Here is a 24,597-nt window from a genome sequence, read left to right as displayed (position 1 = left end):
GGGGCCAATCGGAGCCCAGCCGAGGGTCGTTGGGGGACGTCACGTGATCGCCCAAGATGGCGGCCCCCGCGGGAAGGGCGTGCGCCTGGCCAGCGCGGTAGCCGAGTCGCCTTTTTTTTCTTTTTTAACCAGAGGCGGACGCCGCGGCAGCGGAATAAGATTTTTAACGGCACGGCAGAGCTCTAGGGCTCGAGGTGAGTTTTCCCCGGCGGGTGATTGCATGGAAGAAGCGGCGCTCAAGGTCAAATGTGGGGAGACTATGGAGTACGGTGGGTTTGAGGTTACGGGGTGGGGGTGGGGGTAGGGGTAGGGGCAGGGGCAGGGGCAGGGGCGAAACTAGGCTCTGTTTCACCCGGGTCAGTAACCCAGCTTGGCACACACACACACACACCATGCATTTGCGTACACACACGCACAGGCTGGGAGCCTCAGTGGCGCCCCACTGGAGGCTTTCCCCGGGGCAACGTCACCCACCCCCGGTAGCTGCGGCTCTCGGTGGGGCCTCCCTGGTGAGACTGTTTCCCATTATTTAAAATTAGAGCCTTATTCCCGTGGAGCTTATGTCCCTGCAGGCGTGTATAGAATTGCAATCATTTATGGGTGTGGCTTTTCCGCTGCTTTGTGGTAAGTGAAAATTAGTATATAGTGAGCATAGTATGTTATTTTTTATTATTTTTAAAGTACTGTTGTTGGCATCTGTCAGGCTTGGAAGGCAATGGAGGAGTGCACCTTCAGGGGTGAAGTCAAAAGGTTGGAGAGTTACAGCGCCTGTTGTGGCTGAAGAGATTGATAAGGGGGAGACATGATGCATTACTGCAGCAGCACAACTGGACACCTTAATCTGCCCCAGGGGCAACAAAACATGTCTCTCCCATATCGGTCTCTACATCCACAGCAGGTGCTGCAACCTTCCAGCAGCTTGACTACACCCCCAAAGGCTCATCCCTGAGAAAGATGGATGACAGCAACAAATATGTATAGCAGTTAACAGCAGTGACTGTTAATGAAATACGAAGAAAATATCCAAATGCAATTGAGGGCAGGAGGGTTGATTACGTCTCTTTAGAAAAAATGTGAATTTAGGAATTCTTCTTAGCAGCACGATGACACAATGCATGAGCTTGTAAAAGGAAGGACTAAAGAAGTATGAAGACTGGCTCAATTCTTAACTGTTCCCATTGCCTGGAAAATGTGGCTCTCAGGGTGTAAATAGTGTTAGAAACTGGGATGGAAAAATTTGGAATTATTCGCTTGTACAGTCAACAGCATATTTATGTGCATGCAGTTGATATGCCACCATGCATGCAAAGATTGTAGTGACCCGGAAGGAGGCAGAAGGCATAGTGGAGTTATGCACACTACACTGTCATGCGCAGTGACTTGGAACATAACCCCAGTGCGAATCAGGAATTGCCTGTATAGCTGAAAGCAACAGGATGCAATTGAGGACTTCATACATGCCCTCTAGCAACTCTAGTGTGTGGGTCAGATTTAACCCTGAACTGTGTGCCAGATTACTTACTGTATCCCATCAAACTAAACTGGAACAACCTTACAAACCAAGCCAGTGTCAAATATGTTTCAGTGGTCTTCTCCCATTTTTAATCTGATATAAGGAGTGGGGGCATACATGCATACACAAATTAGGTCTAAGGGAGTTTATGCTTGGTGTCATTGGGGAGTTTTTGTGCGTTAAGCGGCAGCAGCAGCCTGCTCCACGCGCAATAAATGGACCACCCGCTTCCTCCCCAGCAGCTGTAAGGCGGGCTGAGTGGGAGGAGGCAGACAGGCTAGAGGCCCAGCGGTGCACCCCGCCCCTATAGTTACAGTATTTTTTTCTATATTTAATTGCTACATTCCACGTATAAGACCCATGGTTTTACACTTTAAAAAATTGGGGGGGGGGGAGAGAGAACCTCGTCGTATACACGGAAAAATACAGTATTCTGTTTCTTGGACTATATTGAGCAGTAGAATCCAAGAGTTGACATAATGTGGGCATCTGCTGGCTTCTCGGCTGTAAATTTCACAAACCATTATGCCTGGGTCATTAAATATGTTTTTCTTTCAATCATACTGCTGGTGTGTCTGATGTACATACATACATACATACATACATACATACATACATACTCATTTTTGTAATCAGCACCATTTCGTTTTCTTTCCCAGTGCTCCAGGAACTAAGATGGCAGGAGAGTTTATCGAACCTACTTCAGAAAAAAAAGTTCCTATTGCAAGTAGAAACATATCTGAAATCATGAAAGAAAGGTTTGAACGGCTTTCAGAAGCAGATCAGTGAGTGGCCTTCGCAAATTTAAAAGTATTTTAAAGTGGGGTTGTTTTTTGCTGTTCCCATTTTCAAAGCATTGAAGAATTTACCTTGTTGTACATGGTGCAAGTAGTTTGTGAAGAATGGAACCCATGTGATACCGTACAAAATACCACATGGAAGCCTATGCCAAGTCTCTGGTTTCCTCCATTCACAAAAATAGGGAATGCTATTTTACCAGACTAGCAGGATTAGCAAGATAAACATTAAGGACAATGTTGGATGTTGAAACCAATGTAACTTGAAATGACACTTTTAGTGTTTTAGTTTAACTTTTAATTGCATCCTTCAACTTAAAAGACAGGTCCCGGGACTTCAGAAAATGTATTGTCAGTTGAAATAACTGAAGACCACACATTGCTTTTTATATATGACCCCATCATGTATAAAACATAAAACCCTCTGCTATTTAGAAATGTAAAAACATTTGTAAAACTTTTCTCCAAGAGAACAGCAAAATTTTCAAACCAGTTTTAATGATCTGCTAGGTTTCTTGCCAGTGACTATCGTTGTCCTTAGAAGCTGAAGTGATGTATTTACTATGGTCCCTCCTGCTGCTCCTTCTATAGCTGCTCATATGCTTGCATCCTCTATCAGAGCCTCAGAGTATTGGACAACTGTTCACTCTAAGCATAGACCTGGCAATCCTATGGACACTTGGTATAGTTCTCCAGTTAAGAAGAGGGCTTATAGCTGAATAGGTAGAATTGCAGTCCTAAGTATTTTGTTGCAGCTGTGAAAATCGTTGTCCTGTTTTAATACTGCAAGTGGTTGTATCTGTCAGCTCTAATAGGACACAGCAACGTACTGGTAGCACTGAGGGATATACCCCAAGAATACAGTATTTGTCTGGTTTCAGAAATGCGCTTCTTTGCACAGCACACAAGGATACAACTCTCCTAATGCACCATGTTTGTACATGCACAGCTATTAGCAATTGTTGAAATGTTTTTTCCTTTTCTTCCACAGGAGTTTTTTTCAAAGTGGATCCATGTTCCTTGCTTTAAATGGAAGTCTCTGCGGCTTAGTAGCAAATAGCTTGTTTAGACGTGTCCTGAATATAACCCAAGCTCGTATCGTATCTGCTCTGCCCATGGCTGTTTTACCGTTCATTTCAACTGTGGTCACTTATGAGTGTTTGATTAATCGGCCTTTAATGGAAGGTACGTTATCTGCATTCAAAGCGAACTGTAACCTTTGAAATGTCTGTGCTGGGAAGGATGTATTAGCCACACTGGAACAAGGTTACCTACTCACAAGACAAGAGGCTATTTGCATTACTCCCCAGATATGTAGGGCTATGGAAATTTGTTCCTTTAGCTCTTTGTATTACTCTTCTTGAGAAAATGAGCTTAAGGTGCAGGTGAGGTGGGGGGGTGCCCCACCCACTGATGGTATGCAAGACCTCACAGCTGGAAGAGTTCCAGTTCTTTAAAACAGTAATAATACAGTGTGGTGTTTCAGCGCCTTATCTGCAATTTGGTGTTACTGTTGTTTCTATACTTTTCCGAAGCATCCCAAAAGAAACTCACTATATAGGTAATTGTTTTTGGCATCCAACATGGAGAGTCTTCTTGCATTCAAAAATATTGTCTTAGTCCCCTTTGAGTGTAAACTGCAGGATAATGCTGTTAAAATTACTTCCAAATACTCAACCTTCCATCTTGCCCAGTTAGCAACAGTGATGATTCTGGATCATGCCACTGTCCATATTTTGGTGGAGAGTAGTCTATACTGCTAGAATGCCCAATGCATTGGCTTCTCTTTTCAAGGCACACTTCGGTCCCTCTTGTGGCATATATTTAGGGAATCTCAGGAATATTTTGCAGCAGTACTTTTATGACAGGTGCTATTGAAATCTGAGCAGCTTATCAGCCTAACAAAGTGTAATCAAAATTAGGAAAGCAGATTTTAAGATGCTGTGATGCAAGCCTGCAATAGGGATGCTGTCAATACATCACCTGATTCTCATAATGCTATTTGTCTGCAAATTTATGTCAGACTTAGAAGAGTTTTCCAGCTTACCTGTCTTATTTCATTTTTCAGGTGATCTAAATTGTGCAACTTGCGCCTGGATCAGAGGTGGTTTAATTGGAGGAGTAATAGGTTGGTTCTACCCCATTTTCCTAGCTCTACCTTTGAATGCAGCTCTTGCAACAAGGTACGTTTTTAATCCTCGATGTAAGCTCAGCTCTTAAATGTGCAGTTTTGGAAAATCCATTGCACTGCTGGCAGGGGACTGAAGGAGGTGCTACCAGTGTTGGGACCATGAGCTGTTCACCCTTATATGGGAAATCCCTAAAATTGAATTTGTTTAAAATGCACACATTGTTTTTCCACACCTTTAGGTTTTCTAGGATTACCTAAACTGATTTCCAAGTATACCTTCCCCTCCATCACTCTCTTCAGACATCCATTGTCTGGGTTAATCTGCTTGAATCACAAGCACTTGCTATTGCTCTTTCATTCCTGAACACCACCCGAAAGGGAAATCTGAATAATGGACCAACAACTGGTTGTAAAATACATAGGTGTAACAAAGTCCGTATCATTAGCTTGTGCCTAATGAAGTGTTTTCTGGCAACAATATAGAGCCATTAGTCTGTAGAACACCTTTCTGCACCTTTTTTGGCATCATGTAAATTGGTCCCCTTTCACATGTTGTGGGCTGCATTTAATTAACACATCATTTGTCCATATATAGAATTTGCTCAGTTTTTGCTTCAGTTTTAGTATTAGTAGTACACAGAAAGAAATGCAGTGTCTAGTATACAATTTGGTATGAGTGGGCTAGCACCTATTTTGAAAACCTAATCTTAAGACAACTGACAAAGAGGCTTTATTTACTTTCTTTGTTAACTAAAGAGAGCTTGTAAACTGCTGCTCCATCAGATAACTTTCTTAATAAAGGCTGAATTTAACAGTAGCCTTGTGTTTGCAATTGTCAAGCTAATTCTTATTTCCACCCCACCCCAGGTATTTAACAACTCCCATGCCAGGCCAAGAAAACATGCTGCGCTACTGGATGATGGTTTGCAAACCCGTTTACAAGAAGATGAAATTTGCTGCAGTCCTTCAAATTGCATTTGGAGCATACCTGACCTCAAAAAGTCATGAAATATACATTAAAATGCTGCAGTTGCCCCAGCCTGGAGAAGACCCTGAAGAAATAAAAGATAAAATTTGAATTTATACAATCATTACTTATTTGGTTTTTCTTTATGTAAATCATCCTGCTAGTGTTTTGTTGTTGTTTTTAAAGTAGCTCTTAGCATATTGAGCAAGCCTTGGGACCTAATGGTGAAGGGCCAGTACTTTTGCTTGTGCTTTTTTTCCTCCTTTCTTTCTGGTATGGGGGATAGGTGGAAAGTAATACCCTGTGGTGAAGGAGACCAGTATACTTTGAAGAAACCTTTGTGGTGACAGTGGACAGAGGTTTCCCTCCTGCTCACAGAATTGTGGAGTTGGAAGGGACCATGAGGATCATCTGGTCCAACCTCCTGCAATGCAGGGAATCCTACCGTACGTAATACCATGGGTGTGAGCAGCTGGTGTGTCTTGCTTTTACCTTTTCTTTTTTAAAAAAGAGTAGCTTCCATTAACGGGTCGGAGAACATTGCATCAAGGCTACCTTCCAGGAAGGTTTTCCAAGGAGTGGCTGACAAAGCAGCAGCCTGCAGAGCACTGAAAAGCTCTGGGGTTTCATTTTTACGATTGTAAGTTGTTTTAAATACTGTATTGTGTTTTATTGTTGTAACCTGCTTGGGCGGCGCTTAAGTAAATAAAGAACAACAACATTCCCTAGAGCTCTTCAATGCCCTGAAGGTTGCTTACCTGACCATATTCCTCTGGAAGGGAAGGAAGAGATCTTGATTATGCATCATTTAACACCCAGTGTACAACAAGCTCCTGCTAACCTCCCTGTTGTACTGTCTTAAGGAATAGCAGATCTGGACAATTTCCATGATGGATGCCACCAGAATAAAAGGAAAACTGTTTGGCCTATGGCAAGTGGTATTTATGACCTCCTACTTGCAGTGGCCCATGTTTGTTCTTGCTGACAGTTAAATGTTGCTAAAATATTTTTTATTCAAGACAGTTCTCAACATAATAAAACTTGTACGGTAAATATTTCTATTTCTATATTCTTCTCAATTCTCATCACAGCATGGGTTATGCAAATTAAGTATCATTTTCTAGAACACAGAACACACCAATCTGAACACATTACTCAAGGCAGAAGGACCACTCCTCTGTTTAAACAAACACATTTTTCCATTCTTATAGACCATGCTACTACAAAGTTGCTATATATTATATTCAAAAGGTTTATAATCAACTTTGAGAATGTGCTCCAGAGAGACAGAGAATGTGTATATGTATGGCAGCAGCATCTAAGCTCTAAAATGACTGTCAGTCCTCACCCTGGTTCCATACAAATTGCAAACTGGTCTTAATATGCTAGTAACTCTGGCTGGGCAGGGATTTTCCCCTGCTCAAGTAATCCAAGAACCCAGCCCCCAAACAAGTGGGAATTCAACTTTGCATCATCAGATATAAGAATTTGAACTTTACACCCTTGCATAAACCACCTCGGGTTGAAGAAGCAAACCTGAACATTCCTTCTCATAATTTATGTCTAAATGGACAAATGTTCAGTAAAGGTGTTTGCTTTTGTTTTTTAACTGACATGGAGTATATCCCCAACAAACCTTTTAGCAATTTTGGGAACAAGACAGATACATCCTATCTACCGTTTTTCAAATTGGATACTAAAAACCAAATAAACCTTACCTAACATTTTGCAAGTAAATGTTTGGCTGCAGTCCAAAAATGTCAAACAAAAGATTTCTATTTTTGGTTAAATGGTAGCAGATGGAAACAGTATTCATTTTGTTGGATACTAATTGAGACATGGCTCTCCACAATTACTTTGATGCCATCTGTCCAGGAAGTTATAGGGTGCAGAATAATGATTTCCCCCCACGATACTACTAAGCTGTTTAAAAGAAAAATAAACAAGGAAGGTTAATTTGCGGTATTAAGATGCACACACATTTACATCACATTTTCTAAGTGAGATACTAAAAAAAGGCCTTATTTTCCCAACGGTGGTATAGTGCAGGCCAAAAAAGAATGACAATGTTCAAAAGCTGGTGTATTTGAAAAGTCTTATTTCCTATCAGCTTCTACCTGATACTAAGAAAAGTCAGCCACTGGTAATACAGGGGTACCTCTGGTTACGAACTTAATTCGTTCTGGAGGTCCAATCTTAAGCCGAAACCGTTCTTATCATGAGGCGCGCATTCGCTAATGGGGCCTCCCGCTCCGTTCACATCCTGGGGCAAAGTTCGCAACCAGGAGCAGCTACTTCCGGGTTAGCAGAGCTCGTAACCAGAGGTACCACTGTACTAGATAAAATTTGAGCTACACTGGTACCTCCAATTGCACACAGAGCGGCGAAACCCAGAAAAATACGGGTTCACCGTGTGCGTAACCCGAAGGATTCACAACCAGATGTGTGCATATCCAGAGGTACCACTGTACAGTGGTGACTCCAGTTACAAACGGGATCGGTTCCAGAGGCCTGGCTATATCCCAAAAAATTCATAACCGAGGACCGCGTCTGTGCACATGCGAGCAGCAAACCCACTTCCAGGTCTGCTGCGTTTGCAACCCGAAGTTTACGTTACCCAAAGGTAACATAACCCGAGGGTCCACTTTATTTCCTTCTTGGAAAATCAGCTTTGCATGCAGGACTTCCTAGCTTCACTTTTCAGCATCTCAATGAAGGAATGTGAACAATCCAGGTCTGAAACCCTGTCTGGCAGTGTTGACAATGCTTAGCTAGATGGACCAGAGGCCTCAGTCAGTTTAAGTCACTTTCCTGTGTCCCATAAACTGATTCGGCACAACATTAGGCTGAATTGTAATTTATCATTTAAGCAATACCTAGTTGTTTAAGTGCTTTATTCATTCAACATTCCAAACAAGGTGACGACATTTTCTGACTCAGGTGCATGTAACATCTGTGCAACTCACTAGGTCACAACTATCTGGCCAGAAGGCTCTAACTGAAGGCACCACTAGTGGTGAAATTATTACTTTTTATAGTAGGGGTCATGTCAGATAATCATTTTAACACTTCCCCTCGTGACAAGGGGATTTATTAAGATTTCAATACTTTCCTTCAGCAGAATCTTAAAAATTTAGTTATACAGTATCTAAGAACATATTTAAAAACAGTCTTAAACTCAAGGTGTTTACAGACCCAATCACCGCTGTTTTGCTTTAAGCTGGAAGTAGAATGGCAACTATGTTTCCAGAGTCCCATATATATAGATATAGGATACATAGATATAGATATATAAATACATTATATAATGGTAATGAATAGGAGGATGCTCCATTGCTGTCTGGAAAGTTAATTCGTAGATAGGAGCCACTGATATCTAAGAGGGAGATGGCTGGAGCAAAGTCTGTTCAGGCCCTCACCAGTCTGCATTAAAGAACATACTCTAAACAGATAACTTGAGGACATTTTGCTTATGCCACCAATAGCTCCTTGGAGAAAAGGTGGATGAGTAGATGAGCCTATTGAACTTTATGGCAGAGCACCAATTGGGCCTTACACTAGTCTTGTTGCAAACAGAATTATTTTATCACCGACATACTCTCATTAATTTATTCTTTGAAAAAGAGGACAGCCAGCAAAAGCTGTTTAACCAGCTCCCAGTGCAATCGTAACATGCACAGCAATGCATAATTTTTTAACAGCCAACATTGACGTAAAAATAGCATTGAGTGCTGAATAGCAAACAGTAAGCAATCTAAAGCAGCTTACTTTTTCCTGCTGTTCAAATGTTATTAATGCTTTCCTAATCTATTATTGTTTGCACACACGTAACGGTAAAACAGGTGGTTTTGACTGTATTTTACTATACATTATTATACTTATTTGTTTATAAAAGTACACAACACCCTACTGCAAAACATCAGGGTCGTCACAACATTAAAATATTTTAAAGCAATCATGAAAGTGTCTGGCTACTCAAGGGATATTTTAAAGAACTGCATAGGTTTGCTGACATAAGTATTTAAAAGACTCTTGGAAAGCACAAAGTGAGGATGCTTTTTTGGACACAATTATCTTATATGTGCAGAGCTAAATGTAATGTGACCTCTTAATGACCTGAGCAAGAGGATGTGAATCAAATACATGGTAAGTGATTTTCTACATTACTGTGAACTCTGGTTAATAACCCTAAATCAGCAACTCTTAACATAGCCAGTGTATCACTGATCATACATAGAAAATGCACTGAACAGCAGCATTAATCCAACCCCAACTACAGCAAGAAATGAGCTGCATAAACCACAATGCTGCTTTAATATCACACCAACTATTTTCCAACTATGTCACACCAGTCAACATTTAAAAAGCCATTCAATGAAATTAAAATTTTATAACATAAGATTAAAAAAAATCCTTTGAGCCTGTAACTGGAAGATCAACACATTTTTTTTATTAGGACACTGTGTTCTCATAGGTATGACACAACTAGTTACACAGAAACATTCACACATATTTCAAGTACTATTATTCAAGGCTTCAATTTCAAAAAAAAATATTCAACAATACTCAACCGATTAGCAAGAAAAAAAGGTTTGCAATTTTATTTGGCTTCAACATGCTTCAATAGGCACTAAAATCCCTGCAGTCATATTTTTGAGATTTTTGTTAAGCAAGTGTGTCATTTGCCTTGTTGAAAAACAAGCAGCCACTCCCTTTGCATACAGATGCAGCAGCTTATTCTTCAAGGGGCAATGACACACAAGGTGGATCAACTACCCAGAATGTATTTTACCTAACAAAGTATTTCAATAATACAAAATTAAAAGAGAATGTCTGCTTTCACAGTAATACCACATTAACAAAAATGTCTATTGTGAAAAGCAATTGTAAAAATGCATCAACTTCAGAAACTATGCAGCCTAGTGACAGCCAATTGCGGCCTGCCAACTGGAAAGGTACTAGCAACAAAAAGGAGGGGATGTTGACCCTGGCTTTTGAAAAACAACAGCACTGGGTCATAAGGAGCATTGATGGGACTGTATATAATGTACTGCTCCCATTATAAACATAGAATGCTGAATAAGAGTATAATTTAAAATTGATTAGTATACAATTTCATGTGTTATGCTCCCATGCCATCAAGCATGGGTTATGAATAGCTAGAGGACTTTCCAAGATTGTACTCATTTACAGCAACTGGTATATGGGGACTAACCCACGATATGTACCAGTATATAGATTTGTCCTGTGTTGGGCTGCAATTTCCCCCCAGAAAAGGGATGCCAGCCAATCTGCATAGTTCAGAGATAGGCAGATAAATACACCTGCACTACAGGTATAACCCAAAACATGAACAGCCATATAAATGAATTTATAGTTCAGGCGAGGCTCATGGTCTCTGCTATGCCGAAAGGATGTACTTCAAATAATTTAGACAATCAACTGAGAATAAGGAGGAAATTGATGTAGGAGAACAAGTGCTTTTTCACACCATTACTTTTCACATTAGTATTATACTCATTTTCTTGATAGACTGTATTATTCAAAACATTCACATAATTTTGCAGTGTTGTTTTAAAGTAAAATGCTGCAAAAGCCCTGTTACCTTTCCCCCTTTTTAATCATACTACCTTTTAAAATAAAGCAGGAAGTGTGCCAGCAGCTGGTCCCGTCTCTTCTGCCCCATGACAGCTGTATCCACTTCAGCATAAAGAAAAACAAGGATGCTAAATACATGTATACTTTATTAAACAGTGAGGTTTCACAAAGAATCATATCTCCTTGTAATCAAATTAACTCCTGATTCTGGTAACTGATTACGTGTTTAACAGGAAGTATTCCACATAAATACCAAGAGAAAAAGTAATATGGAGAAGCCTCCTTTAGGAGGCATACTTTTTCCAGATTTAACATTCTTTGTGGAACCCCACTTTACATTTTCACACCCCTTATTTCCCCAATTTACAGAAATTAAAGTATTAACCATTTCAATACAACAGAAAAAGTTGGAAGTGTTTGACAACAGAAACTTTTCCTCAACCCTAGACATGGACAGTTGTGGGAACACTTTGAAGATGAACATTTGTTCACCTACTTTTTTTCTCCTTAGGGACACATCAGATTGATATGCCAATGTCATTTTGCTACAACAATTTAAGAGACCTGTATGTGCCTTAATCATGAAAACTAATTCCACTGGGCTGTGATAGAAGACTTAATTTTTGGAATAAATAAGTGTTTAGTAATATTTATGCAGTGCAGTCTTCGAACTGTACGTAACAGTGCAAAGGGTCAGTATGGTTGAGCACTCCTGCTTGCAAAATTACTGTTCTCATTTACATTCTTAGATTAGTAAGATAGAAAGTACCCAACTATGTCAGGATCTTGGTACTTTTATTTGGACATGTCCTACCCCTAGCCAACATGGGAAGATAATAGTGAGGAGTTTGGGAGTTTAAGCATAGATGCAATAGTAAGAAGCAGCCTTTCTCAACCTTGAGTTCTCAGATGTTGGACTACCACTCCCATCATCCCTACCTGCTGCCCCTGCTGGCTATGGATGATGGGAGTTGCAGTCCAACAACAAATGAGGACCCAAGGTTGGGAAAGGCTGAGTTAGAGCCTTATTTCACTGGCAAAATCCAACATCAAAGACAAATGTATGGGGTTTATTTGTACCTTTAAAGGTTCACCATCTTAATTAGTAAACTGATTTTAATCCCCCTTTCTCCACATTCAAATGTATGGCCAAACATACATTTAAGCAGCACCTGCTTTTGAAAACTTCACCTACTCTGTAAAAACTCTGCATAAAATAACATCTGTCCTGATAAAGCCTTTCCAAAAATAATGAATGACTGGAAAAGGCTATGCAGCTTGACTAACCATTAAATTGCAAGTTGCTCAATCAGGATCAACTGATTCTACAAAATGTCTCCAGGGCTTCTGAACTCTTCTAAAGACTGGTCCAGACCAAGGAATAAGAAACCCCAGAGTAAGCATCAATGCAAAGTTGTCTGATACCACATTATGGGAATATAGGGATCCTTACCAGGTTGCGAGGTGGAAAGCGCCTGTTCTTTTAACCCCTACACAACGGAGCCTGGCAGGGCAACCACCTAAAAGAGAAACTGTCAGAGAAGTTTAATAGTAATGTATAACAGATGCGATATAATTTCACATGCATGTTTTAAACTACCTGCTGCACGGTATTACTACTCTGCTCTTAAGTCTGTCCAGTGACGAGGTCAGCGTTTACAATTCCCAGAAATGCAGGCTAGATTTTTATCTGCCAGGCAGAGCATTATTTTTACTGGCAACCAACACCAGGTGCCGCCATTTCAGGCAATCATTTTTGTCTTTTTTTTTTTTTAAACAAAACCACCTGGCAGTCTCGAACTGTGCCATCTGCGTGCCATTGTGAGAGATGTCCTGACCATTGTGTGCCTTAAAAACGGGTCCTCTGTTTACAACACGGTCAAACAGGCACCCCGGCATCGATCCGTCCTGTTCACACGCCCGCGAAGGTCTGCGCTTTTTTTTTTTACTCACTGCTACGGAAGGGAAGGAAGGAACATGCCAGTTTTCTGACTACACCCCCCGTTTGTGCGCTGCGCGTTTGTTTATGTCTGCTTGCTGCGGCTTGCTTTCCTCCCTCTCTCTTCCGCTCTGTCTGCCTCCTCCACTATAAAGCACACACCCCCTGGGCGATCGCGGGCGGGCACCCCGAGACAAAAAAAATGTTATGTTCTGCGTAGTTAGGAGCGAAGAAGAAGCGGAATACTTGACCCTACATTTTGGAGGCGAGGGCAGAGTAGGAGTCGGCGGTGGAGGGAGGCGAGGCGGCCGCCGCCTCCAAAGCAGAGCCCACCGCCGCCCGCCGGGCGCAAGCCGAGCAGAACTCCACCGAAACCTGGTCGCGATCTACGTGCAGGCAGATGCCGCCGGCGCTGGGGGAAGCCGCCCTCTTGCGCTCGCCTCCCTCGGGCACCACCGGCAGGGCGTAGTCGTGGTCGCCGCTGGCCTCGTAGGCCGGCCTGGCCTCCAGCACGGCCGCCGCCGCCGCCCCGTCCTCGACCAGGCCGCTGCTGCTGATGCGGAGCCCCACTCTGCCGTCACCGGCCAAGCGGCTGAGGAGCCTCCCCAGGGCGCTCTGGTTGGCCAGCACGGCGCGCAGGTAGCTGGTCTCCCTCTCCAGGTCGCGCAGGCGCCGGCACAGGCCGCGGTTGCGGTCGCGGAGGCCGCGGTTCTCGGCCGCCAGGCCTTGCAGGCGGCTCTCCAGGCCCATCACGTACTGCTTCTTCCGCTGGCGGTTCAGGCGAGCCGCGGCCGCGGCCTTCAGGCGGCTGCTCCCCGCTGGCCGCGCGGGGCGACGGCCCTGCTGCGGCCTCTGCTGCTGCTGCTGCTGCTGCTTCGGCTGCTCCTCCTCAGTCTCCGCGCAGGCCCGCTCCGGGCTCGACAACCAGCCCGGCCGGTTCTCGGTCGCCACCACCGCCGCCTCCAGCCAGTCGTCCAGCTCCAGCTCCAGGCCCGCCGGGAAGAGCAGCTCGGCGCCACCCGCCTCCTCGAGGGAAGAGGAATCGTCGCTGTCCTCGCGGCACGTTGGCGCGGCTTCGTCGCCCGCCTCGGCCCGGCTGCCGCTCCTGGCGGGAGGAGGCCCTTTGCTCGGGGATGGGCAGGCCGACGAACTGGCGAGCAGCTGGGCCAGGCTGTGGCGCATAATGGCGGCGGCCCCAGCTACCGCCGCAACCGCCGCCGCCTCAGTCCCAGCCCTCCCCGCCGCCTGAATCAGATCCGGCTGGGCTACTGCGTCTCCGCCTCAGCGGGAAAGCGCGGCTTCTTCTCCCCCCGCTCGCCTTCCGCGCCTGTGAGGGAAGATGAGGAAGCGACCCCGCCTCGCGACTCCGCCGGGCCGTTAATGGCGGAGAAGGCGGGCCCGGGCGACTGGCGCCTGCGCACTGGCTCGAAGGCGCTCCCTCGAGGGGCAGAAAATGGCGGAGGCGGCACCTTCCTCCTCGCCCCCCCCCCCCCCCGTTTACCTCAGAGCGGGAGCTTTAAGGACGAGGGGATTCTGCACAGAGCTGGGTCTTGTAAATGACGGGCCTTGTTTATGCTCTCTTGTATTTAGCCATTATTATTATTACTATTATTTTATACCTCGCTGTATAGAGCGGTATATAAAGTCTAATAATAATAATAATAATAATAATTTTTAATTATTTTGTACCACTCCTTCCCCCCCCCCCCCGCGGGACTCAATTTTTTCATTTATTTATTGCATTTCTACATGCAACATTTCCTTTCAAGGAGCTCTAGGTGGCATCAGATACCCTTTCACATTTCTCCCATGAAAAAAAGAGACATCCTATTCTATTATTACTACTACTACTACTATTTATAGGGCTGCCAAACGTCCAGAATTTTTCAGGCATTGCCGGAAAACAGTGTCCAGATTGGTGGGCAGGATAATAACCGCTGAATGTCAGGTACAATCCAGATGTGTGGCAGCCCATGTTGGAAGTCTAGATTTTGGTGAATTTCCTTAAAAATAGCTAAAAGACTTCATTTTCTTTTTTTAGATTTTGCAGAAAAGAAAAGAAACCTCAACTACAACTTTGGCAAAAAACAACAACAACTCAACAACAACAACAAAAAAGCTCAATTACCAATTTATATTTATATACCTGTTGCTTGTAATCATTTACTTCTTGGTCCTTACCAGCTCCATCCAGTAGTAAGCCCAATTGATGCTACTGCAATTATTATTTTTATTAATTTCTATATTTATTAGTCGCTTCTTTTTGCCATGGCGACTGGAAAAAAATACATCCAAAAAATACATATCTTAATCTCAGCAACCTAAGAATGGTAGCCTTCCTACTCTAAACAAAATTATCTTAAAACTGGTATCTAAAATAGGGGGGGGGGAAATGATCTGGTAAAAGATTATTTTATTTTCTCAAAGGCGGTAGGAGCAAAGCTGACAGCAAAGGCTTACGCTATGAAATGTCGGAGTTTGGTATTTAATTCTTTCTCTTTCGTAAGCAACTCTGTGCTGTGCTTCTTGTACGCTTCAAAATGCATCCGGAGCTCAGTGTAGGCTTGCTGGGTGCCATCCAGCCGCCTCCGCAGGTCTCGCACCCGGAGGTTGCAGTCCACTGCTACAGCCTCCATCTCAAAGCGCAGCTCCGCTGCCTGCTTGGCTTTCTCCATCTCTTCCGCCTTCTTCTCCAGCTCCGCAATCTCCCTTTGCTTGTCCTGCAGCACCTTGCCTCTGTCCATCGCCAGGTTTAGCAGCTCCTCCTTCTCCTTGGTCAGCTTCTCCACCTTGGCTTGCAAGGTGCAGTCCACCTCTCTTAGCTTCTTTTCCGCTTGCTGCAGTTCCTCCGTGACGTAGCTGTGTTTCTCCTCCAGGATACCCAGCCGGCTTCTCAGCGACTTGATTTCCTCAGCCTTAGATTTGGCTTCCTGCTGGTGGGCTTCCAAAAGTTCCTTCTCTCGCTCTCGGGCTCGGCGGCTGTCCTGTTCGTAGCGTTCCTTTAAGGACTTTGTTTCACCCGAGAGTTTCTTAAGCTCAGAAGTGAGTTGGGCCACCTCGGCCTCTTTCTCTTCCAAAGCCTGGCAGAAGAGGTTCTGGTTCTCCACCCGCAATCGGTGGTTCTCTTCCCTCAGCTGCAGGTTCTGCCTCTTGTGCTCGTCCTTGAAGTGGATCATGTCCTCGTGGTTGGCAGCCAGATCCATGAAGCGCTCTTCCAGCTGCTGCACTCGCCGCGTCTGGTTCTCCAGCCGCATAGCATCCGCCATCCTCTGTTCCTCCAGGTCCATGTTGATCTCCTCCAGGGCCTTGCAGCGCAAGAGCTGCTCGTCCGCTCGCTTCTTGAGGATGCAGATCAGCTGAGACTGCTCATGGAGTCGTGAGCGGAGCATGGCCTTCTCCCCCTTCTCCCCGTCGGAGAGACCTTGGAGTTTCTCCAAGGCCTCAAAGGGGTCGCCCATGCTCCAGTCTACATCATCATCATCTTCTTCTACCTCCTTTGGTACCTTGGGAAAGGCCATTCCCGGACGCTTCCCATCCTGAGGCATGTTGAGAAACTGCTGCCTCTTCTCAATGCTGCAGAGTTGTGCAGCGCTTCCCCCTCAAGTAGCATTCAAAACTTCTGTTGCTGGCCCAAAAGGCAGTTGGTGCAAACGTTCCAAGAATCCCGTGATGTCATAAGCCAAGAACTGCTGGGGTTTCTAGAACCAACGGGCTTTGCAGGGGTCTCCTGACCTTGTTGCATTCCTTCTGCACTGCAGGTGGGGAACGCAGATCTGCAAGGGGGCAGGGAATCGATGCAACACACCAGCCTGGCCTGGAACGAAAGCCACCACACTAAATCAGTGCTTAGTCTCCTAATCGAAGATAAACAGTATGAGAGCTTCACCTCTTATTTAATTCCCCACCCCCGTGCCAAAAAAAATATGTATTCCCTGTTAAATCCTAAGTGACTCTTAGCTTCATTCTCCCCTTTTCCTGAGTTAGGCTTAGATAGGGCCATTGAAGTCAATGGTCTTCCTGGCAGCAGCGACACAGCTACCAAATTCTCCTTCCCTTGGGAAGCCCAACTGGATCCTTATGTCTGGGCGTTAAGATGAGCAGTGAAGGCATTCCTGTTTCACCATTCAGTGCTCATCACTGGCTGCATGCACACCATATATTTAAAGAATGTGGTTTACTTCAAATAATGTTGGGAAGTGTAGTTTTTATAAATGGTGCTGGGAATTGTAGCTCTGTGAAAAATAAAAATTCCCAGGATTCTTTGGGGGGAGCCATGTATAGTGTGTGAACACTGCCTTAATTATTCTTCTACCCTAACAATTTCTGGTGCTGATGGCATCTGTTTCTTTCAGCTCTCTGTTACGTGTGTTGTTGATGAGATTCTATTTGAAAATGTATTTTAGAATTGTTGTAAGATGTCTTAAACCCTATCTAACAAAAGGGGGGAAGCCTAGTTCAGCAGTCCACAACAATATTGTTGCTAGATTGCCGCCTGATTACTGTGTAGGGTGTTCCTTTAAAAGCAAAGCCTGATTTCCATTTGGGTGGGGTTTGACAAAAGAATGTTAACAGCCCTTAATGGTGCAGCGGATATCTTTTTACAGGAGTTCATTGTTAAAAGATGGGTTTGTTGATGCAGATCTCTTTTGAATGTGTTTGGAAATAAAAAATAACCACCACCCAGAATTTGGAGAGGTGCCTGTGAGAGAGAGGTGTGGGGGCCACATCAAAATAAACAATTTTGATGTGAGGCAGGTGGCTTAAAAACAAAAACAAGAAGCAGAGTGTGGGAATAAATGGACAGTTCCCCCAATGGGAGGGATGTTGAAAGTGGAGTCCTCCCAAGGATTGGTATTAAGACCTGTTCACAAATGATTGAGTTATGTGAGAGTGCTGTTGTGCTCAAGTCCTACTTACAGGCATCTCTTTTACCTTTGTGAGAATAGGATGCTGGACTCGATGGGCCTTTGACTCAATCTAGCAGGCTGTATCTTGGGGAGCAGTGTGCCTCTTTTCTGAGAGCTGCCTGGTAGCAATGTGTGTACTAGATTCAGATAGGTAGCCGTGTTGGTTTGACACAGTCGAAATAAATAAAAACAATGTCCGGTAGCACCTTAGAGACCAACTAAGTTTGTTCTGGGTATAAGCTTTCGTATGCACGCACACTTCTTCAGATTCTTCCATTCAGAATTCGTATCTGAAGAAGTGTGCATGCACACGAAAGCTTATACCCAGAACAAACTTAGTTGGTCTCTAAGATGCTACTGGACATTTTTTTTTATGTGTATACTGTTTGCCTTCATCACAAGAACATAGGAAGCTGCCTTATTCCAAGTCATACTATTGGCCCTCCTAGCTCAGTACTGTCTACACCAGGGGTCGTAAGCCCTACCGCCCAGTTTCAGGATTCTAGATGGGTGGTAGGGGGTTCTACGGCACAAGCTGAATCCTCCTTCCATCGAGCACTGGTGGGTGGGAAGGAAATTTTACCATCAACAAAGATGTATTACTGGGTGGTAGGCATAAAAAGGTTGACTACCCCTGGTCTACACTCTTCCACTTATGGTCTACTTGTGTATATCTGCAAGTAAACCAAATACTACAATATAGCATTCGCTTCCAGTTATCTCTTCCCCAAAGGAAGATAAACCCTGATAACGCTGTTCCTACTAGTTCTCACTGCAGCGGGCAAGTGGGGAATATCTCAGATTATCATTTATTATAAAGGCATTCATATATGTGACTCTTTATACTGTGCATAAGAAGAGCAGAATTCCACCTGACCTGAGAAATTTACCATATTATGCCTAGAGTCAATGGACAGCTTTAGGATGGGTACTGGGAGTTAGCACAATTGAATGTACTTGTTTTTAATTTTAGCTATGTTGATGGTTAAAGGGTTAAGACCCAAAAAACTTTATGGAAGGGATATGGTTTGAACTGGGAATTAAAAGAATAGAGAGAAGGGAGGTACTACTTAAAAATTGAATTATGTGGCTCTTTTCTCTCCTGATAACAATTATTTAACCCACACAAATCGCAATGCTTGCTAGAATTCCAATTTTTAATCACTTGCATGCTGGGAGCAGATATGTATGCCGTCCAATTAGCACAATTCATAATTATTTATTGGGTGGGGGAGTGTGTTGTTCTTATCACAGCTCTGTCTATGCTTGTTTGTTAATCAGCAGAGCCTCTGAGTACATACTGAATAATGTTTCAAGGCTAAACAATGTAATGGTTAAAAGGCAAAGCATAACTAATGAACATACTTCTCTTTCCTAAAAATGGTCAAAGGGACTCTGTTTTGGGAACATACTCCCACAACACCAGAGTGGTATTAGATCCCTGAAGCTGGATGGGGTTGAATTGAGGGATTAAAGAAGGATCTAGTCTGAGAGAAAATAAAGATTTTCTTTCTGAAGGTTTTCTTACTCTCTTAACTGCACAATTCTGCATATCTACTCATAAGTAAGCCCCGTTGAGTTCAGTGGAGCTTACTCCTAGGTAAACAGGAGTGCACAAGATTGCAACCTATAAAATAAGTTGCAATAAATTCAGTGCTCTTATAATGAAAACAAATTTGTACATCAGAATACCTCCAGTTGTTGTTACAACATTCAGAAAAGGTCATCCAATTTCATTTCAACAGATATTGGCGTCATCCTGTTTCTTTTATACTCGTACATAACTGTCTGGTTTTGCCATTTTAAAATAGCGTTTATAAATATATATATATATATATTTAAAAAGTTAATCAAAGAGCCATAAACAGTTTCCTTACCAGGCCTTTATTCTTTTACTATCTTGGTCTGACAGCCTTGTTGAGTTTGCATCTCCATAGCAATAGGATTGAAGCAGACTCCTTGCCAAGTGTAGAGCGAGGCCAAACAAGAAAAAATGCATCCTGGAAGCTTAACAAGCTCTGGAAAGCACGTTCCTTGACTGTGACCCTCTGCGATAGATGTCTCCTTCCTTTCCCTCCCAAAGGAAGCCTGAAAATGACCAGCAGCTCACCACTATTACTGCCAACTCTGAAATAATATTGTGTCCCTGAGAATCAAATGAGAAAGAAATAAAAGGTACCTATGTTCTTAAAAACCAGGCTATTTTTTTGTTAAAGTAACTTGCTAATGAGGAAAAGAATCAGAATACAGTATAGGCAAGACAAGCTTGCATAATGGGGCTATCAGTACTTTCCTAGCTATGTTTACTCAAAGTTCTCTTGCAGTTTCTGACATCAAGTTATTCGGCTTTTTCTTCATAATTAGGCCAGATAACTTCCCACCAGCAGCTGCACAACAGACCAGTATCCATGGTAAGGTAGTACAAACTGATGCTTAGATGTTCTGGGTTAACCAGAAAATAAGTTCAGGTACGCTCAGGTGTTTAGTGAACCTCTATCAAGCTGAACCAAATATATCCAAGCATAACAAAGTGCAAGGGGGCGGGGAGTTTTGTATTTGACTTCTTTTTCAGAACAGAATACAACTGGAAAGCGAATGTACCACCAAAAAAAGCACAAAGAGCGAATGCAGCACGCTTTGTCTCTCTCGCAATTTCAACACCTGCTCATCTGAGCATATACATAGTTTCTAACAGACGTTTTGAGTTTAGAAAGCGTGAACAAATAAAGTTCCAAATCTTGCAACATTCAATTACAATGCATAAAAGTGTTTGCTCCTGTTTTAAGTATCGCTTCCTGCTTTGCCCAAATGGTGGCACTAGAGAACATTTTAAAAGCCCTGACGCACTGAAAAAGCCAGCAGCACAGTTTGCAATGGAGGTGTTTGTTAATAATAATAAAAAGCTGATAAGAGTGATGATAAAAGCTGATAAGAGTGATGATGAGCCGTGTTTGAACCATGTGAACAGGGTCTTGCTCACAGAAAAGGGTGAGGGGGAAGAAGAGAATCTGCAATTTCAAGGTTGTTAGTAAGTTGAACAATCTGTAAAAGTCTTCCATCTTTGCAGGTACTGTATTTAGAGCTCTTCAGTTCTAATAACCTGTGCAACGTGGAAATAACAGAAGCTGGAACTACACTTTTATAGCAGAGGTAGGGCTGCCCCACTCCACCTCTCAGCCCCAAGCTTCCTTCTCCTTTTCCCCCTGTCATGTTTAGGAATGCCGCAACCCTCACCAGCAGAGACCAATAGTTTAGATCAGGCATGGCCAAACTTGGCCCTTCACCTGTTTTTGGACTGCAACTCCCATCATCCCTAGCTAACAGTACCAGTGGTCAGGGATGATGGGAATTGCAGTCCCAAAACAGCAGGAGGGCCACGTTTGGCCACCACTGGTGTAGATGCTTCTTTCTGAAGGATGTTGTCATGTCACACACTGAGTAATCATTAGGCCTTAGAGGAGGGAGGGAAGCAAGAAACAGGGGTGGCTGTTCTTCAGTAAAACACTGATGCAATGTCTAGTTCCCACACCAATGCTTACCATTAACATCCATGTTTGCAACTGCTATTTACAGATTTTCCCAATTTGAACAATAAAAGGCCGTTTTTGAAAGGAAGATTGGATACAGTGTGGTGTAGTGGTTAAGAGCGGTAGTCTCGTAATCTGGTGAACTGGGTTCGATTCCCTGCTCCTCCACCTGCAGCTGCTGGGTGACCTTGGGCCAGTCACACTTCTCTGAAGTCTCTCAGCCCCACTCACCTCACAGAGTGTTTGTTGTGGGGGAGGAAGGGAAAGGAGAATGTTAGCCGCTTTGAGACTCCTGAAGGGGAGTGAAAGGCGGGATATCAAATCCAAACTCTTCTTCTTCTTCTTCTACATGCAACAATTAGACTCAGCTTTACGCACAATAGCACCACGTTGGCAGGTGCACTCACTTGTTCACTTTGGGGACTGTGGGCCAGTGGAAGACAGTAAATGCATGCTGAAATTTAGCTCATTTAGTGAAATTGCCAACCTTCCCCCTTCCCCCCATATGCTATTCAAGGCGGCCACAGAAGGCAAGAGTACACAACATTTTAAATATATATATTTTACAGTTTTAATTCATCTTTAATAAAGTTTAATTTTTAATAACAGTACCTGAGGGCAGGAAGGAGTTGACATGCATTATCAAAGCAGCATTTAGTAAAATAGTTTAAAACTGTATTGCAGACACATATGCCCTCTGATGAAATTACAAATGAATATATCAGCCATTGTGCACCCCCCCCCCCACCCCAGGTTCCTCTCTATTTTTGCCTGGCTCTTCTTTCCACCCAAACGCCAGCAAGCCGTACAAACAGGAAGCGTCCAAAAGGTGCATCATCTATTTCGGTGTTTTTGCCATCATCAGCATCCTGAGTGGCAGTGTATCTTCAACCCAGGTGTTTGGAGAATCAATCATTCGTTCCCATAAGTTGCTTTCATCTGTTGTAGAGTCCATCCAGTCTACTGGAGTACCGTAGCTTTTACCTAAAGAAAAGGTTTTTTTAAAAAACATATTGAATTAGCATTGCCTTTTATCTGTCATTTACACAACAGTAACTGCAAAGCTACCTCAAGCAGTACGCTCTGGGTTACAACCAAGAGAAACCTTGGACTAATCTATACTGGTGAGTTATAGTGTTATAAAGGTAAAGGTACCCCTGACCATTAGGTCCAGTCATGGCCGACTCTGGGGTTGCGCGCTCATCTCGCTTTACTGGCCGAGGGAGCCAGCATACAGCTTCCGGGTCATGTGGCCAGCATGACTAAGCCGCTTCTGGCAAACCAGAGCAGCACACGGAAACACCATTTACCTTCCCGCCGGAGTGGTACCTATTTATCTACTTGCATTTTGATGTGCTTTCGAACTGCTAGGTTGGCAGGAGCCGGGACTGAGCAATGGGAGCTCACCCCGTCGTGGGGATTCAAACCACCAAGCTTCTGATCGGCAAGTCCTAGGCTCTGTGGTTTAACCCACAGTGCCACCCGCGTCCCTTATAATGTTATAAATGTGTTATAAAATGTGACACCAAAGGGGCGATGTACAGAGGTTGATGGAAAATTGCACTGAGAGCTACATAATGTTTTTTCTTAGCTTTTGTTGTATTTTAAGATCAGTGCAGATCCAGCACTTGTTGCACAAGCAGAAATGCTTACATGGGGCTCGTGAGGTGAATCCTGCCCAATATTTCAAGAGCACTTTGTTTCAAAGCCATTGGGTCATAGAATCATAGACATAGCTGTCAACGTTTCCCATTTTTTAAGGGAAATTCCCTTATTCCGAATAGGATTCCTCGCAATAAAAGGGAAAAGTTGTCAGCTATGATCATAGAATTGTAGAGTTGGAAGGGACCCCAAGGGTCATCTAGTCCAATCCCCTGCAATGCAGGGGTCTCAGCTAAAGCATCTATGGCAGATAGCCATCCAACCATTGCTTAAAAACCTCCAAGGAAGGAGAGTCCACAACCTCCCAAGTGAGACCGTTCTACTGTCGAAGAGCTCTTCCTATCAGAGTTGTTCCTGGTGTTTAGCTGGAATCTCCTTTCTTGTAACATGAAGCCACTGGTTAGATTCCTACCCTCCAGAGCAGGAGAAAACAAGCTTGTTCCCTCTTCCATGTGACAGCCCTTGAAATATTTTAAGATGGCTATTGTATCTCTCTAGTCCCCCCCCCAAAAAAATTTGAAATTTCACCCACTTACTAGCACCAGGGTGGTGGGGAGAACTTTCACTTATCTGACATTACCTGTTCCAAGTCCTATCCTGAGGCCTCCAAGAAAGTGATTGGCTAGTTTGTTGTGATCCCAGACAGTGAGCTCCACGCAGGCTTCTTTCAAATCTTGAGGTCTGAAGCCATCGTACACCATTGTATGATTGAACACCGGATTTGTTGTCTTCGCTACAGCTCTTGTTTTCTGACGGCTTTTCCTGCTTGTGTCTGGAAGGATGGTACTTCGGATAAAAGTGGGAAGAGGGAGAAAAATGACCATGAGAATAACCTTAGACACTTGAGACTTGGTTCATACCACACAAGAAACTGTTGTTGTCCCAGTAATCTGGGGTGGGCGGGTGACTTTTGGTGGAAGTAAAGAGAGAAATTAGTTCTGCAACCAAGAAAGAAGGGATTCGATAAAACAGAGAGGGAACGCTGATAGAGGTGACCCAGCCATCTTGTGGAACAACTACCGTATTGGCCCGAATATAAGCCACACTTTCCCCCCAAATTCCGACATTGAAAAATTCAAGTGTGGCTTAAATTCGCAACTTTACAAAAATTGGCTTTTACGATATTGCTGCTGAAACAGACAAATGGTAAAACGGAACAAAAAAAGGTTTTATTGCCGATTTGCGAGCTTGTGGGTCATCTCTGTTACCCATAGGATTTTCTTCTACATTTGCCTTTATGGGTGTCAGTGCCTGCGGAATTATAAGAATTGAATAGTGATTTGTGATTTTAGCGATTGTAACTTTTCAGGTATTGTCTTTTTTTCTTTTTCCCCCTTGAATTTTAAAGGTGCGGCTTATTTGTGGTTGCGGCATATATTCAGGCTAATATGCTACATAATTGTATAACTCTATCACCAGCTTTATATTATTTTTAAGTTTAAAGTAAAGGTAAAGGGACCCCTGACCATTAGGTCCAGTCGTGAACAACTCTGGGGTTGCGGCGCTCATCTCGCTTTATTGGCCGAGAGAGCCAGCGTTTGTCCGCAGACAGCTTC

At 43.5% G+C, this 24,597-nt stretch overlaps 4 protein-coding genes and 3 long non-coding RNA genes across 55 annotated transcripts in view; 3 read left to right on the top strand and 4 right to left on the bottom strand.

Annotated features, from left to right (window-relative positions):
- The window catches only part of LOC310843897, a 54,519-nt gene extending 43,842 nt beyond the window's left edge, over positions 1–10,677 (top strand). Inside the window, exon 2 of the long non-coding RNA XR_014563756.1 lies at positions 6,992–10,677. This is a non-coding gene — a long non-coding RNA (uncharacterized lncRNA). The remainder of the gene's footprint in view (positions 1–6,991) is intronic.
- On the top strand, positions 52–5,529 carry LOC310843749 (transmembrane protein 126A-like). Its single transcript, XM_083737461.1, has 5 exons — positions 52–194; positions 2,173–2,298; positions 3,302–3,495; positions 4,379–4,493; positions 5,309–5,529. Exons 2-5 carry the CDS (start codon positions 2,189–2,191, stop codon positions 5,517–5,519), a joined length of 630 nt encoding a protein of 209 aa, XP_083593587.1. The 5' UTR covers positions 52–194; positions 2,173–2,188; the 3' UTR covers positions 5,520–5,529.
- Positions 2,595–5,302, bottom strand: LOC310843987. Its single transcript, XR_014563855.1, has 2 exons — positions 4,696–5,302; positions 2,595–2,979 (listed from the first exon to the last, which is right to left on the bottom strand). It is a non-coding gene; the product is annotated as an uncharacterized lncRNA (long non-coding RNA).
- Positions 9,837–14,372, bottom strand: CREBZF (CREB/ATF bZIP transcription factor). The gene is made up of 3 exons (XM_083737256.1): positions 13,202–14,372; positions 12,460–12,538; positions 9,837–11,108 (listed from the first exon to the last, which is right to left on the bottom strand). Exons 1-2 carry the CDS (start codon positions 14,125–14,127, stop codon positions 12,490–12,492), a joined length of 975 nt encoding a protein of 324 aa, XP_083593382.1. The 5' UTR covers positions 14,128–14,372; the 3' UTR covers positions 9,837–11,108; positions 12,460–12,489.
- A 969-nt stretch (positions 14,373–15,341) lies between these two features.
- Positions 15,342–16,490, bottom strand: CCDC89 (coiled-coil domain containing 89; the record flags this gene model as incomplete). Its single annotated transcript, XM_083737144.1, has 1 exon — positions 15,342–16,490. The coding sequence occupies one exon, from the start codon at positions 16,488–16,490 to the stop codon at positions 15,402–15,404; it is 1,089 nt and encodes a 362-aa protein (XP_083593270.1). The 3' UTR covers positions 15,342–15,401.
- A 190-nt stretch (positions 16,491–16,680) lies between these two features.
- LOC310843841 lies at positions 16,681–20,046 on the top strand. 2 transcript variants are annotated; one of them, XR_014563679.1, is made up of 2 exons: positions 16,681–16,816; positions 19,765–20,046. It is a non-coding gene; the product is annotated as an uncharacterized lncRNA (long non-coding RNA). The 2 variants fall into 2 exon arrangements; XR_014563680.1 differs by having other exon boundaries at positions 16,783–16,870.
- Positions 20,047–21,925: 1,879 nt separating this feature from the next.
- Positions 21,926–24,597, bottom strand: part of SYTL2 (synaptotagmin like 2) — a 62,391-nt gene continuing 59,719 nt past the window's right edge. For all 48 annotated transcript variants that reach the window (XM_083735791.1, XM_083735779.1, XM_083735786.1 and 45 more), the window contains 2 exons: positions 23,622–23,827; positions 21,926–22,363 (listed from right to left, as the gene is read on the bottom strand). In XM_083735791.1, coding sequence (XP_083591917.1) covers positions 22,218–22,363; positions 23,622–23,827 — 352 coding nt within the window. In that variant the 3' untranslated portion in view covers positions 21,926–22,217. The remainder of the gene's footprint in view (positions 22,364–23,621; positions 23,828–24,597) is intronic.

This window comes from Podarcis gaigeae (assembly GCF_964106915.1).
Source record: "Podarcis gaigeae genome assembly, chromosome: 4".
Lineage (NCBI taxonomy): Eukaryota > Metazoa > Chordata > Lepidosauria > Squamata > Lacertidae > Podarcis > Podarcis gaigeae.
This window is presented reverse-complemented; position numbering and strand designations above follow the sequence as displayed.

Coding starts and splice junctions, on each gene's coding strand:
- CREBZF (XM_083737256.1), bottom strand. CDS start 14,127: ATGCGCCACAGCCTGGCCCAGCTGCTCGCCAGTTCGTCGGCCTGCCCA. Junction 12,539..13,201: donor TCTGCCCTCGCCTCCAAAAT/GTAGGGTCAAGT, acceptor CTTCTCTGACAG/TTTCTCTTTTAGGTGGTTGC.
- LOC310843749 (XM_083737461.1), top strand. CDS start 2,189: ATGGCAGGAGAGTTTATCGAACCTACTTCAGAAAAAAAAGTTCCTATT. Junction 2,299..3,301: donor CGGCTTTCAGAAGCAGATCA/GTGAGTGGCCTT, acceptor TTTCTTCCACAG/GAGTTTTTTTCAAAGTGGAT. Junction 3,496..4,378: donor TAATCGGCCTTTAATGGAAG/GTACGTTATCTG, acceptor TTCATTTTTCAG/GTGATCTAAATTGTGCAACT.